A 13,578-nucleotide genomic window follows, 5' to 3' on the forward strand; every position below is an offset into this window, starting at 1 on the left:
GATTCCTTATACAAGCTCCCCCAATGATTCTAATAGGCAGCTGAGGATGAGAACTCCTATGTTAGAAAATGAAGTCTCATACTAATATCTAAAAGAGATGCTCTAAAAGAGTCATTAGGATGACATTTTAGATACCCACTATAATCCCTAATTACGATTTTAACAGCAGTAAGAGGATGGCTGGAATACTCCCTACTGGCAACATTTATTACAGATTTTGAAGTCCACTTAAAAATGGTTGTATGGAACTCTCGTTGTTGTATGGTGGAAATGTAAATTGATACAGCTTCTTAGGAAAAGTGCAGTGTCTATTAAAACTAAATGAACACATGCGCAATGACCAATTCCACTCCTGGCTAAATACCACACAGAAATAAGGACTTTTTTACACCAAAGATGTGTTTGAGAATGTCCATAGCAGCTTTATTCTTAAAAGTCAAAATTGAAAATAACTCAAATATTCATCCATAATAAAATGGATAAATAATCATTGTATATACAATAGAATATTATACAATAGAATATTACACAGCAATAAAAAGGAACAAACTACAGTTTCATGTAACAACATGAATTACTCTTAGAAAATAAGAGTAAAATAAACAAGACAAAAAAAGATTTACTGTATGATTCCATTTATCTGAAAGTTGGCATAAGGCAAAACTAATTCATAGTGACAGAAGTCAGAATAATGAAGGAGTGTTGACTAACCACAAAGAAGTCTTCTGGAATAAAGAAATGTTCAGGAGTTCCTGTGGTGGCGCAGTGGTTAACGAATCCGACTAGGAACCATGAGGTTGCGGGTTCGGTCCCTGCCCTTGCTCAGTGGGTTAAGGATCCGGCGTTGCCGTGAGCTGTGGTGTAGGTTGCAGACGCGGCTGGGATCCCGCGTTGCTGTGGCTCTGGCGTAGGCCAGGGGCTACAGCTCTGATTCGACCCCTAGCCTGGGAACCTCCATATGCCGAGGGAGCAGCCCAAAGAAATAGGAAAAAAAAAAAAAAAAGAAAGAAATGTTCATATCTTGATCTGGATGATTTATTCATATGATTTTGATCTTAATCTATTCATAAATTAAACATTCCTTGAGCTATACACCCAAGATATATATGCTTGGCTGTATGTGAATTGTTAATAGAAATTTCATATTACAAAATGTAAAAAATCAGTTATAGAAAAGGCTTGTTTTGTGTATTATGTGTAAGTTCATTTTTTTCTTTACTGAAACTATATTCCAAACTTCCACCAAAACTAACAGCAGTAAAAAATATATTGCTATTTTTATTAAATGAGAAACTTATTCACTCCCAGTATTAACTGAGAGAAATGATCTCTGGTAATGCTACAGTGTCATGAGATTGTTAATACAGAAGAACAATATCAGAATGGCAGGGGACACAGGAAATGGTCTTATCATTTTGTTCCTTTCCCTGCTAAGCTTTTTCTTATGGTTTATATCTAGCTAAATAAGAAGATCAAATGAAAACCATTATCTTAAATAAAAAGAGTGAGTATTATAAGAAAGTATCATATCTGCAGCTTTTAGTGACCTAAAATTTTGTAAGGCAAGAATTACTAGCACCATCAAGCAGATTCTTCTGAGTTAAAAAACAGGGAAGAGAACAGAATATATTAGCAATTTGGCAGGAAAGTACTAATTCTCCTTGTATTCACTATTCCAATTTTCAATTATCAAGGCTTTTGTTTTGTACTTTGTTTTTGAGGGGGAGGAGTGTTAGGGAGTGTGTATGTATTGGAGAAAACCATTATGACAAAGCAAATAAATCAATCAACATTTGTTATCTGACATATACATATAGCATTCCAAAGGGCACTTAAAAAATATGACATATGCTCCCTCAACTCCTCAATTTAATTGTCCAGGGAAGAAATAAGCATGCTAAAACTTAAATAAACAAAGATTCACATAGCAACAAAGATTTTTTTAAAAACAACTAGAAGAGTGTATTAATACCAAATAGGTGATACAGACTGATGCCAAGAGTTTAAACCCAGGTAACATCATTTCAAAACACTTCCTGGAGAGGTTAGAACTTAAATGGACATGAGAAGCAAAGAAAGAGAGTTGCAGGAATTTCAGACTAGAGGAAGAGCTCCAACAAGGTCACAGGGCAGGAAATCACAAGGCTTAGCCCAGGGTTAACATAGGAGGTGACTGAGGATTAACATTAAAAAGTTAGAAGAGTGGCCTGATCAAGCTTGAAGAAACTTTAGCCGTTCTCAAATCCAAATTCCTATCCTTGCAAATATTATGACATACCCAAGCTCACTCAGTCAGTTTATGGCAGAGTCAAGGTAAGTTCAGGTCCCCTAACTTCAGGTTCTGGGCTCAGGGCTTTAAGGTTGAAGACAGGGGGTTAGGTAATGGGGAGTCATTGAGAGTTTATGAGCAGGAGACTAGGAGAATCAGCAGAGTGCTTTTAGAAATTTAACCAGGAGTTCCCGTCGTGGCGCAGCGGTTAACGAACCCGACTAGGAACCATGAGGTTGCGGGTTCGGCCCCTGCCCTTGCTCAGTGGGTTAACGATCCGGCGTTGCCGTGAGCTGTGGTGTAGGTTGCAGACGCGGCTCGGATCCCGCGTTGCTGTGGCTCTGGTGTAGGCTGGTGGCTACAGCTCCGATTCGACCCCTAGCCTGGGAACCTCCATATGCCGCGAGAGCGGCCCAAGAAAATGGCAAAAAGACCAAAAAAAAAAAAAAAAAAAAAAAATTAAAAAATCCATTTAAAAAAAAAAAAAAGAAATTTAACCAGTCATTTGGAAACCCATGAAGAATAAAGACAGGGAACTAGTTAGAAGGAAATGACCACAAACTGCTTAGCAGGTGTCCAGGACATGACCAGGGTGAAACAAAAAAACAGAGAACAAGGGGTAAATTGAATTATCAGGAGGTTCCCTGAGTGATGGGATAATCAGGATAGGCATGGGAGCATGAAGAAGAGAAAGAGTATCCCACAGAAGACCTCATTTTGAGAGGAAAGAATATGCATGCTTAACATAGAGTAGCACTTTAATCAATATTTTTCAAGTGAATAAGCTGTGTTTTTGATGTATTGAGTTTGAGCTAAAGACATAAAATTTTCTTGAGAAAGAAATAACCAGAGGAAGAGAGAAGTATGAAGCTGGCACTTAGGAGAAATGACAAGTGGGAAAGAAATGTTTAGAAATCTTTGTTGCAGATATTACTGTGACTATACCAGTGAAAATGCATCTCTAACAAGGAAGAGACAGAGAGAGAAGAAGAAAAGGTGAGGAGGAGGAAGCAGTGGAGGAGGAGGAGGAAAGCAGAGAGAGAAGCATAGAGTCAAAGACAACATCTGGGAAATGCAATGGGATGAAGCAGAGCAAATAAAGTAACCTGAGAAGGAAGATCAGGGGGTCAGGCATTCACCTCAGGAAAGGCACATCAACTGAGCCTCATGACAACACTATGGAGAAGGCAAGGCCAACATCATTATTCTCACTTAGAAATGAGGAAGCTGAGGCTGAGAGGGGCTGAGTGACTAGCAGCAATTCCATACACAGGCTATGCCATCAGCTGCAGCAGAAAACACCTTGGTCTGGTCTGGACTCAAAGCCAGGTGCAGCACTCTGCCTCTGTGGCCTGTGGGAAGAAGAACAGAGGTCATGATCCACGTGGCAAGAGCTGTTGCCGAGGACAGAGAAGCCATCTCAGCTGAGGCCATGAATCCCAGGATAAAGGGCTTCTCTGAAGACCTGCCACATTCAAGTCATCCCTTTGGGACCTGGGTTGCAAGGAGGTCTAGCACTCCCACACAACTTTTGCCATGGAAAACACCAGCGAGGGCAGACTCTGTGCAGCATCATAAAGTATTGCTTCACTATTCCTCCTTCAGAGTGCTCCCCGCCTGTATCAGTTTCCTAAGGCTGCTGTAATTACCACAAACTGCATGGCTTAAGACAATCGAAATTTATTGGACAAAGCTGACTCCATGAAAAGAAGCTGGGGATGGGAGGATGGGGGAAGGAAGGAGGTTGGATGTTTTTAACTGGGTAAGTATCCGGGGGCACAACTAAAATCAGATAAGGTGGGTAGTCACCTCCTTACAGGAGCAGTACTGCTAACAATTTGATTGAGAGCTGAAATTTCAGAAATAATCTTGTTTTCTGACACAAGAGTCTCAAAAGCAAGGAACGCAGATAGACTAATCCACTCCCGAAGGAGATATTTCTTAGATACTTAGGTTTTTTTTCCATCTACACACTAACTCCCAATGCTCTTCTTCATGCATGCACACACACACAGACATGCACCCAGGGAGACATGGGATTGGCCTAAAACATGTTGGTGCATAAAAAAGGTTTAAATTCATAGGTATAACACAACACTCTTATAATGCAGATGAAGAAAAAAATTTAATATTAAACACCTTGTTCAAGGTCACACAGCTAATTAATAGCAGAGCCAGAACTCAAATCCAGTTCAATGCTTCAACTACTTAGAGCACGCTCCTAGGCCCAATGCAAAGAAGAACCTCTTTTTCTATTAAAGGCCACTGCCCACTGTTTTTTTAATTTTAAAAATTTAAGAAATTTAAGCCATGACATGAAAAACTTAAGTTAGGATGAATATAGATCATTATACAAATGTTTTTAAATTAAACCTATAACAGAAAAATCTATTCAACAAATACAATCAGTAATGATGCTTTCATCCTTTATTATTATATAAGATGAAGAGGAAAGATGAGAAAATCGAAAAAGGGATAACAGGGGGAAAAAATTCCAAATATTTTACAGAGCAGGCTTTGAAAAATATTTTGCAAAACGACACTTAGATGGAAACAAAAGCTTTTTTTTTTTTTTTTTTTTTGGCCATGCCTGTGGAAGTTCTAGGACCAGGGATCAAACCCACACCACAGTAGCAACATGAGCCACAGCAGAGACTCATGGCTGTGAGAGATCCCTAACCCACTGTGCCACAAGGAAAGTCCAAAACAAAAGCATTCTTGAAATACTTCTCTCAGATTTGTGACAATCTTAGTTTACTAGATAGTGGGAAATGCCACCTTATCTCAGATGAAGTCCTGTTAAAGATTTACATCCCCAGGTTCCAAGGGTATGGTCACTGAAAGCATTGAGAGTTTAGTCTTCTCTATGCAGCTACAAGTGTAAATGAGACCACATACTGATTCGTGTGCTTTGGAAAATGAAACCCAGTCAAAGGCCGAATCATACTTGTAGGCTAGAAAGTGACCTACCACTGTTTGAGTGCTTAGAAACTACAACTCTTGGCAGGATAGGAGAGGGAATTATATGCTATCTTTCTTCTGTGGTCAGCTGGGAGAGGTCTCTTTAGCTAAAATTTTCCACCAAAGAATTATGACTCTGGGTAACAGGGTGAGACTTAGTAAAGGCATGACCACAACTTACAATAGCTTTTTTCCAGATCTTTTACCACAACCCGTTGTTGTCGAATTTTATGTGGTGACCCCTATACACAGACGCACAAATGTCCCAACAGCTATAACAGAAGTTTCACAAGACAATATCTACTTTTCCATTTCTCCATTCTATACCATTCCATTTCTTTTTTTATGCTGATCTTGACCCACAATGGAAACAGTGACTCACAGTTAAAAACATGCAGAAGTTAAGGACCTCAGCATCCCCACGTGGCAGTGCCCCCTGAAGTGTGTTCGTGGAGCAAGTACCTCGAGATGCTCCCAAACGAAGATTTCCCAAATGGATTAGGGCAACACTGAATGTTGATTTACAATACACATAATGTATCAAAGACGCTGAGCTATCCTTAGGAAAGAAAACTGTTTTTATTTAACCCAGAATTTCCAAATTTATCTGACTACATAATGTGTGTTTGTATAACAATCTTCCTGCTTATGCACTTTGGAGAAATACTGTGTCCAGAAAAACTGCTAAGTTGGAGATGCAAAATAGTGTCTAAAAGTTCAATGTAACTACATCTCCTCCAACCATAAACATTTTAAGGGAAAGAGAAAAGGTTAGATGTACTCTTTGGATTGTTATCTAATATCAATGAAAAAATTCATAAGGCATTAAAACTTTAAAAATAAATAACTTGTTAAGGTCAGAGGAGCAAACAACAACAACCAAAAAAAAACCGCAATGGTAAGTACATTCTTCATTCTAAGCATCAGCAAACTGATTCAAGTATCTATCAATACCTCCATCTATCCAGCTGCTAGAATTATAATTTTGTAAAGAACTGAGTTTTAAGGCTTGATTTAAAATATTTCTCTAAACTGAGACGGTCCAGTGAATTATGATTACATATATCCAAAGGACCAAGCCGTGCTTCTCCCACACTCAGGCTGGCACTGAAGTGGCTCTATCAAGAGCCACCTGTACTTTATTTACCAAGTCACAGTCACACAGTGTAACAGCTGAAGGATATAGAGTCATTCTGAGGCTAACCAGAGCTCCAGCCAGGCTGACCAGCAGAAGCAGGAAGTCATCTCATGGGTGTTTTGCGGCTGCCAAATAACATCCTCGGAGGCTCCAAAGTGTCATCATGGGTATTATCACTACCTAACATTGTCTGTATTTGGGTTTTGTTGGTCTCCTCCCACATAAGTGCAGCCTCCATGAGGACAAGGATATTGTCATCTGTGTATCCCCAGCACCCCTAAAAGTGCCTGGCACAAAGTAGATGCTTAATAAATAAAAGTTAGATAAATAAATTTCAGGGATGACTGGGAGACAAGTTGAATGGTGAGAGGAAGAGGACAGAATATGTAATCAGAGGTCTACAAGAGACTGGACACCACTGCTCTGTTCTTTCATCAGTGAATACTTCTTTCTTCCTATTTCCCAGGGCTAGAGAAATGGAGAGACTACTCACCCTCAGTTCCTCCCCTTTAGCATTTCAGATTGCACTTGAGAACAGTTGAGACTCTTCAGGATAAGACCTCAGTCTTGTTCTCCATCATGCGGTCTTGCTCTCAAGAAGTAGCCAGTGTTGGGAGTTCCCTGGTGGCTCAGCAGGTTAAGGATCTGGTGTTGTCACTGCTGTGGCTCTGGTTACTGCTATGATGTAGGTTTTATCACTGGCCCAGGAATTTCTGCATGCTACAGGCATGGTCAAAAGAAGAGGTAGCCAGTACAGCTCCGGATTTTATTTGGGATTCTACCTGCCTCCATGTGACATTTTTGCTTCTTATTAAATGATTAGAGGAGTTCCCTGGTAGCTCAGCAGGTTAAGGATCCAGCATCATCACTGCTGTGGCTCGGGTTGCTGCTGTGGCACTGGTTTCATCCCTGGCCTGGGAACTTCTGCATGCCATGAGTGCAGCCAAAAAAAAAGAAAATAAAAAATGATCAGAATCAAAGGATTAAAATTGATCAGAGCATAAAAGGGTAGATAGTGTGTGATTCTCTTTACATCAGGGTTTCTCAACCAAGACAACTGGATATTTCTCTGATGGGATGTTCAGCAGCAACTCTGGACTCTACCCATTAGCTGCCAGTAACATACCTCCCCAAAGCTGTGACAGACAAAAATGTCTCCAGACATTGCCAATGTCCCCCGGTGGTGGGCAGGGGGTGGGCGACACTGCCCCCAGGTGAGAACCGTTGTCTGACATAAAGCATAAAATCAGATGAAACAGGCTGAGGTTGCTGGCAGTCAGGGTGAGGGGTAGAGGGATTCTGGAAGAGGAAATCATGCTCTGTTTCTGGAACTGGGTGTTGGTTACGTGAATATGTTCAGTTTGCAGGAAACTTATCAAGTTGGCCTCGTGTGTACAGACGTTCATGTGGATGTTATAATTCAGTAAAGTATTTTTAAAAATAAAAATAATAAAGTAGCCAGTAAACGTTTCCAGAACTATGCCAAGAAAGAACAGCAGTCTGCCTTGAAAGGGCAGAGGCTCCCCAGAATCTCATGCTCTGGAGTAGTCTCCCCCCTCATTATATTTCCTTGCCTCCCACACATTTCAGCACTGCTGGTTCTTCTTCACAATAGGGCAAGATGAGCTATTATGCCCAGAATTCAGAAGCACAGCTTGAAAACTGTCCACAATCATCACCGCATGATCCATGCACATGGGCAAGAAGACATGACAATTATCAGTGATGAGCAGTCTTAGTCAGATTCTGAAACACTCATCTATACCCTCCCTGAGGTGTGGTGGGTGTAGGCCTTTTTCCTCTGATGAAATATATACTTCAAAGAACCAGAAGAAGAATATCTTCCATTTGTGACTTTTTCCACCAATGGAAACTTACTCTGCAGTTGGTACACGGCATTCTACTTAGCTCTTTACTTACCAAAAAACCCACGTGACCTGGCCAGAGCAGGGCAGGCCCACACAGTCACATCATTCTTAGGAGAACCTTGGCCAGTTGCAATCTCCTTTGTCTTTGGTAGCCAGACAAGAGAACAAATCTGTAATAATGACCCCCCCAAAAAAAAATACAGAATTACGGCAATTTCTGATGCATTATGAAAGCATTTTAAACTGATTCTAGGCAATATACTCTGTCCACATGTATCCTCAAGTCCACATGTGGTGTTAGAGTATTAGAGGAATTATGTTAGTTCTAAGAAAGTTTATCCCAAGGCAACAAAGGACTAAATATAAAAAAAGGCTTAGGCACAATGAACCTTCAGATTTAAGTGGACTATGGTCATTGTCCAGGAATAGTCAGACTGCTCTCAAGTTTCACGGCCAAAGCAGTGCCAAGAAAGAAGGGGAATTGAAAAAAAAAAAAAAAAAAGATATGTAAGTTAAATTAATTTTCAACTCAAAGAGGTTTTACAAAAATAAACTCTTAAGAACTGAAATTCCTATGGATTCACAGGTAAAGAGAGGTGGGTTTGGGTCCTATGCGCTATCATAAGTTGTTACCACAAGATTCTAGATCAGAGAGAAAGTGAACTCCAGAGAAGTTTACCTGTGAGTTTGTGCTTGGGGTCTGGATGCTCTGCCCAGTATTTATGTCCAGGATGTGTAAGTGTCCATCCTTCATTCCTCCTCCAACAGCAAGGACTTCAGATTTCCAGGGACACCAATCCACGGCCTTAAAGTTCCAAATAATCATACAGGCAGGTGAGCCTTGGAGAAGGTGAACTCGTGGATGTGATGCATGCAGGTAAGCAAAAGTTCCAGAGCTCAGCCCCATCACAGCTCTCTTGGACCTCTGATCCGAAGGCAGGAGCTACTTCACTCTCCAGAAATTACTTCTTAAGAACTCAAAATCACCTTTGGTGTCCTCTTCAAATTTAGATAATAATTGCAAATATTTTAAACAGAAAAACCACACAATAGTGTGTCTGAAAAACTACATTCACTACATCCTATGGGGCAAAATCTACTGCTAGAGTGGTGGACATGTGCCCCTAGAATCTGGTTATGAAATGGCCTCGCTCTGGTTTATCTACCTGTGTCCTTGGGTTCTAGGTCAGAGAAGGGAATAGAAGAAAAAAGAGAGCTATGTCTGATTGCTCGCAACTCAAAAAATCTCATTATTTCTGATCCCAATACATTTCGGAAAATAAAATTGCCTTCTTCTTTCTTGCCTTTCAAATTATTATAGTTAATTCTTTAAAAGAGAATTTAGTATTACTCATTTATATTAATAATTTAAATAACTAGTAACAGTAACTTTAAAGACTATTTTAACAAATAGTTCAATTATATGTATCTGTATGTCCTTTTCAATCATCCTGGCAACTAGTCTCATTTTTGCATATTATCTTCTATATGTAAAAGTATTTTATAAAGTACTAAACATAATGTATATACTATTTTATTTGCTGTTCTATCACAAACAATAGAATGCACCAAAAGTGTCACTACAGGACTTCCCGAATTAGGTTATAAAAGATGATGCCACTTTCACCTTGTTCTCTGAAGCACTGGCCCTGTTGCCCTGAGCCACAAAATCCAACTTAAGGCTGCCATGTTGGAAGGAAGCCCAAAGTAGTCCAAATAGAAGTTCTGAGATTAAATGAAGAGGGAGGATGCCTGGCCAGCTACCAGCTGCTCTAGCTCCCAGCACTTTTAGCTTCAGTCACTGTCTGACTATAACCTCATGAGAGACCCTGAGCCAGAACTGCTCAGAAGAGCCTTTCCCAAATCTGCTCCACAGAAACCATAAAAGAAAATAAAATAATTGTTGTGTTAAGCCACTAAGTTTTAGGGTAATTTGTTAATAGCGATAGATAACCAGGATAAATGTCATAAATAGAAAGCTTAGACAATGAAATATGGTTGTAGTTCATACAAGGACAATGAATAACTCTAAGCATCCAACCTACACTCAAAGTAAATACACTTGCCTTATATTGTGACTAAATGTACAATTTAATTTTCAGTTGAAATAAATATATTTACTATTTATATATCATATCTTATGGTTACCTTCTTAATTATCTTTCTAAAATAACCATTCATCTACACCCCTACCTAGGTTGGATAAGAGGGCTATTTCAGTAAACACAAAGTTTTGCATACAATTTGAAGAGGCTCAGAAATTCTCCTGAGCTGGCGGACCCAAGTTCTGTCATGGAATGGATATTAGTATTTTTTATATGTATTAATAATCATTTTCTTCAAGACCCTACTTCTAATTAGCTTTTACTATAAATAAGCTGTTTTGGCAAAACTAGAAACTCCATCACAAGAGGAGTCACACAGATGTCAACCTATGAAGTCTGCTCGGCTAGTTGATAGTGAGTGGGAAAATATTTACACTATGACTGTTTTTGTGATTCCCCAGGTTGTAGCTGCCACAAGGCTTGGCTGCTCAGGTTTCATGACGCAATTAGTTCAATTCACTATATTTCTGATAAGACGTCTAAGAATGTAAGTAGCTCTTTGCAAGAAGCAGTTCTTAAAGGAGGCTTTTTGTCTTGTCACTTCAGCAAAGCTATATTTTAACTAACCTTTACACCAGATCCTCCCATGCTTAACTCACCTCCAGCCCAAGCATACCTCTCACATCTTGCGGTCATACAATGCTTCGCCCAACCTGTTGATTCATAGAATAAAGCAACCTTTCCTTTTCCAGCCAAGCCTCTCCAAGTGGCAAGCAGCCCAACTTGAGTTCAGTAACAGGAAGGTAACTTGTTTAGCTTGGCTTGGGTTTTTCACTTGTTTTTTTGTTGTATTGCTTTGTTATTGTATTTTGTTTACAGACAGAATATTTTACATACATTTTTCCCTAGATTTTTTTCAAGTCATTAGTAATGAGAATTTGGAATTAAAATTATTCTCAGTGTCCTGTGGACATTTAAAACCATAGCATTATTGGGCCAATATTATGCAGTAGTAGCAGGCACTACATATCCCATCCTATGTTAAGAAACTCTGGAGTTCTCCTGTGGCACAGCAGGTTAAGGATCTGGTATTATCACTACAGCAGCTTGGGGTCACTGCTGCAGCATGGGTTCCATCCCTGGCTTGAGAACTTCTACATGCATGGGTGCGGCCAAAAAAAAAAAAAAAAAAGCCTCTGTGATAACATTTAAGTTCTCATTCTAATAAACTTGCTTACAGTCAATAAAATAGAATCATTTCTTTGCTCTGTGGGGTAATAAATATTCTGGGACCACACTGAAGCCAAGACATAGATTTGTGACAACAAAGGAAGGAAAATATGGATTTTCTTTTTTTTTACTAGAAATAAGAATTTGAAATACAAAGAAATGAAAAATTATAAGCCTGGAGTTCCCATTGTAGCTCAATGGGTTATGAACCCGACTAGTGCCCACGAGGATGCAGCTTCGATCCTTGGCCTTGCTCTGCGGGTTAAAGAGCCGGCATTGCCGTGAGCTGCTGTGTAGGTTGCAGATGCGACTGGTATCCAGTGTTGCTGTGGCTGTGGCGTAGCCTGGCAGCTGCAACTCCAATTTGACTCCTAGCCTGGGAACCTCCATATACCACAGGTGTGGCCCTGAAAAGGAAAAAAAAACTAAATTAAATTATGAGACAGAGCATGGTGGAGCATTGGTTTAACTCTACGAAGAGTCTCCACCTTTCTTGGGTGTGAGCTCATGAAATAGGCCTGTTCAGTCAGTGTACCCATTTCTCTGGCCACAATTATCAACTGAGAGACAAGAAAGTGACCAAAGCCAGACCAGGGTCCTGCCTGGGATTTTCTATCAGAGTTGTAAGGAATAATGGTTTCTTATCCAACTCCCATCTAAAACATCTGAATCTGAAGCTGCCAAGAGCCATCATGCCCACCAAATGGAGTCCAAATAAAGAATGAAAACTAGGGAGTTCCCATCATGGCTCATCAGAAACAAATCTGACTAGTATCCATGAGGACACAGGTTCAATCCCTGGCCTCGCTCAGGAGGTTAAGAATCTGGTGTTACCGTGAGATCTGGCATGGCTGTGGCTGTGGCATAAGCAAGCGGTTGCAGCTCCAATTCCACCCCTAGCCTGGGAACCTCATATGCCGAGGGTGCGGCCCTAAAAAGACAAGAAAAGAGAGAGACAAGCAGAGCCAGGAGCCAAAAAACAGGACTCTTACAACACTACTTAGGGACCTACATCCAGCCGATGTTTAAATCAGCTGTATATACCAGGACTCCTCCATAACATAAGCCAATGTTTTTTCTGTTTTGTTTAAGCTCAAGGTTTCAGTCACTTAACAACCAAAAAAATCTGACACAGGGGGAGTATAAATAGGGTTGTCTTTCGGGAGAGTGATGGCAAAGTCCCAAACAAATTCTGGGGTAATAAAATCTCAAAGGATTGGCTTGCTGGCTTTGTTTTCATGGGTAAAGGATACCCAGTGGTCTCTGAGTAAAGGGAAACCTAGAAAACTGTTTTTCTTACCTTGACTGCTGTGGGTTGGGGTATGACTTTTAGTGCGTGACCCTGTGCAGTCACACCTGGATCATGGGGCCATATAGTCAGCAGCCCGTCACTGCAGCCACTGGAAAGCAGCCTGCCATCTGGCGACCACTTCAGGGCACACACAGCTTGCTTGTGGTGAAGAGTTCCAACACGGTGCTGGGCTACCCGAACATCGTGATGATAAACACGGCCCAGTCTCGACCCGCTGCGCAGAGGCAAAGGAGCAGGTTTAGGACCGAAAACCTGAGTCCTGTTTGCTACAGAAGCATTTGAAAACATGAAGAGAAGTATTGTTCAAACTACTGACAAACTCCTGAGGATAGATTCAAAACACAGACATTCCTTGAGTGAGTAAGAATGGGTGTTCAGCCTGGGTAATTCTCCTTACAAGTAAAATAGATTTGTCTGGCAGAGTCTGAAATACAGATGTTGAGAAGATATCCTTTGATAGAGATCTCCAATGGCTGTAATATGATGCAGGCAGGCATGGAAAAGATAAATTTAGAAGACTGTTATATTTTCCAAGGTAGTAGTTTAAGTAATGGACTTAGGAATTATTACTTTTCTGGAATTCAAAATATTTCATATTATCCCAGTGACAATATATCTCAATGGTATATGTGTGTGTATATGTATGTATACATACATATACCGTTTATATAAACGATAGGTTTAGAAACATATTATTTCCTTTTCCTATTAATCTACAGATCTATTTGTTTGCTAATGCCACCAATATCTAAAAA

The 13,578-nt window shown here is 40.1% G+C and overlaps 1 protein-coding gene across 1 annotated transcript in view; it reads right to left on the reverse strand.

The window, feature by feature from the left end:
• Nucleotides 1-397: 397 nt before the first annotated feature.
• The window catches only part of CDC20B (cell division cycle 20B), a 57,071-nt gene continuing 43,890 nt past the window's right edge, over nucleotides 398-13,578 (reverse strand). The window contains exons 9-12 of the mRNA XM_021076691.2: nucleotides 12,812-13,037; nucleotides 8,916-9,041; nucleotides 8,289-8,406; nucleotides 398-3,621 (exon numbers count right to left, since the gene is read on the reverse strand). Of these exons, the coding sequence (XP_020932350.1) occupies nucleotides 3,521-3,621; nucleotides 8,289-8,406; nucleotides 8,916-9,041; nucleotides 12,812-13,037 (571 nt within the window). The 3' untranslated portion in view covers nucleotides 398-3,520. The remainder of the gene's footprint in view (nucleotides 3,622-8,288; nucleotides 8,407-8,915; nucleotides 9,042-12,811; nucleotides 13,038-13,578) is intronic.

Source organism: Sus scrofa, chromosome 16, assembly GCF_054392235.1.
Source record: "Sus scrofa isolate SSC_HxYL_T2T_F1_AM1 chromosome 16, Sscrofa_HxYL_maternal_Yorkshire_Landrace_v2.0, whole genome shotgun sequence".
In the NCBI taxonomy this organism is placed as follows: Eukaryota; Metazoa; Chordata; class Mammalia; order Artiodactyla; family Suidae; genus Sus; species Sus scrofa.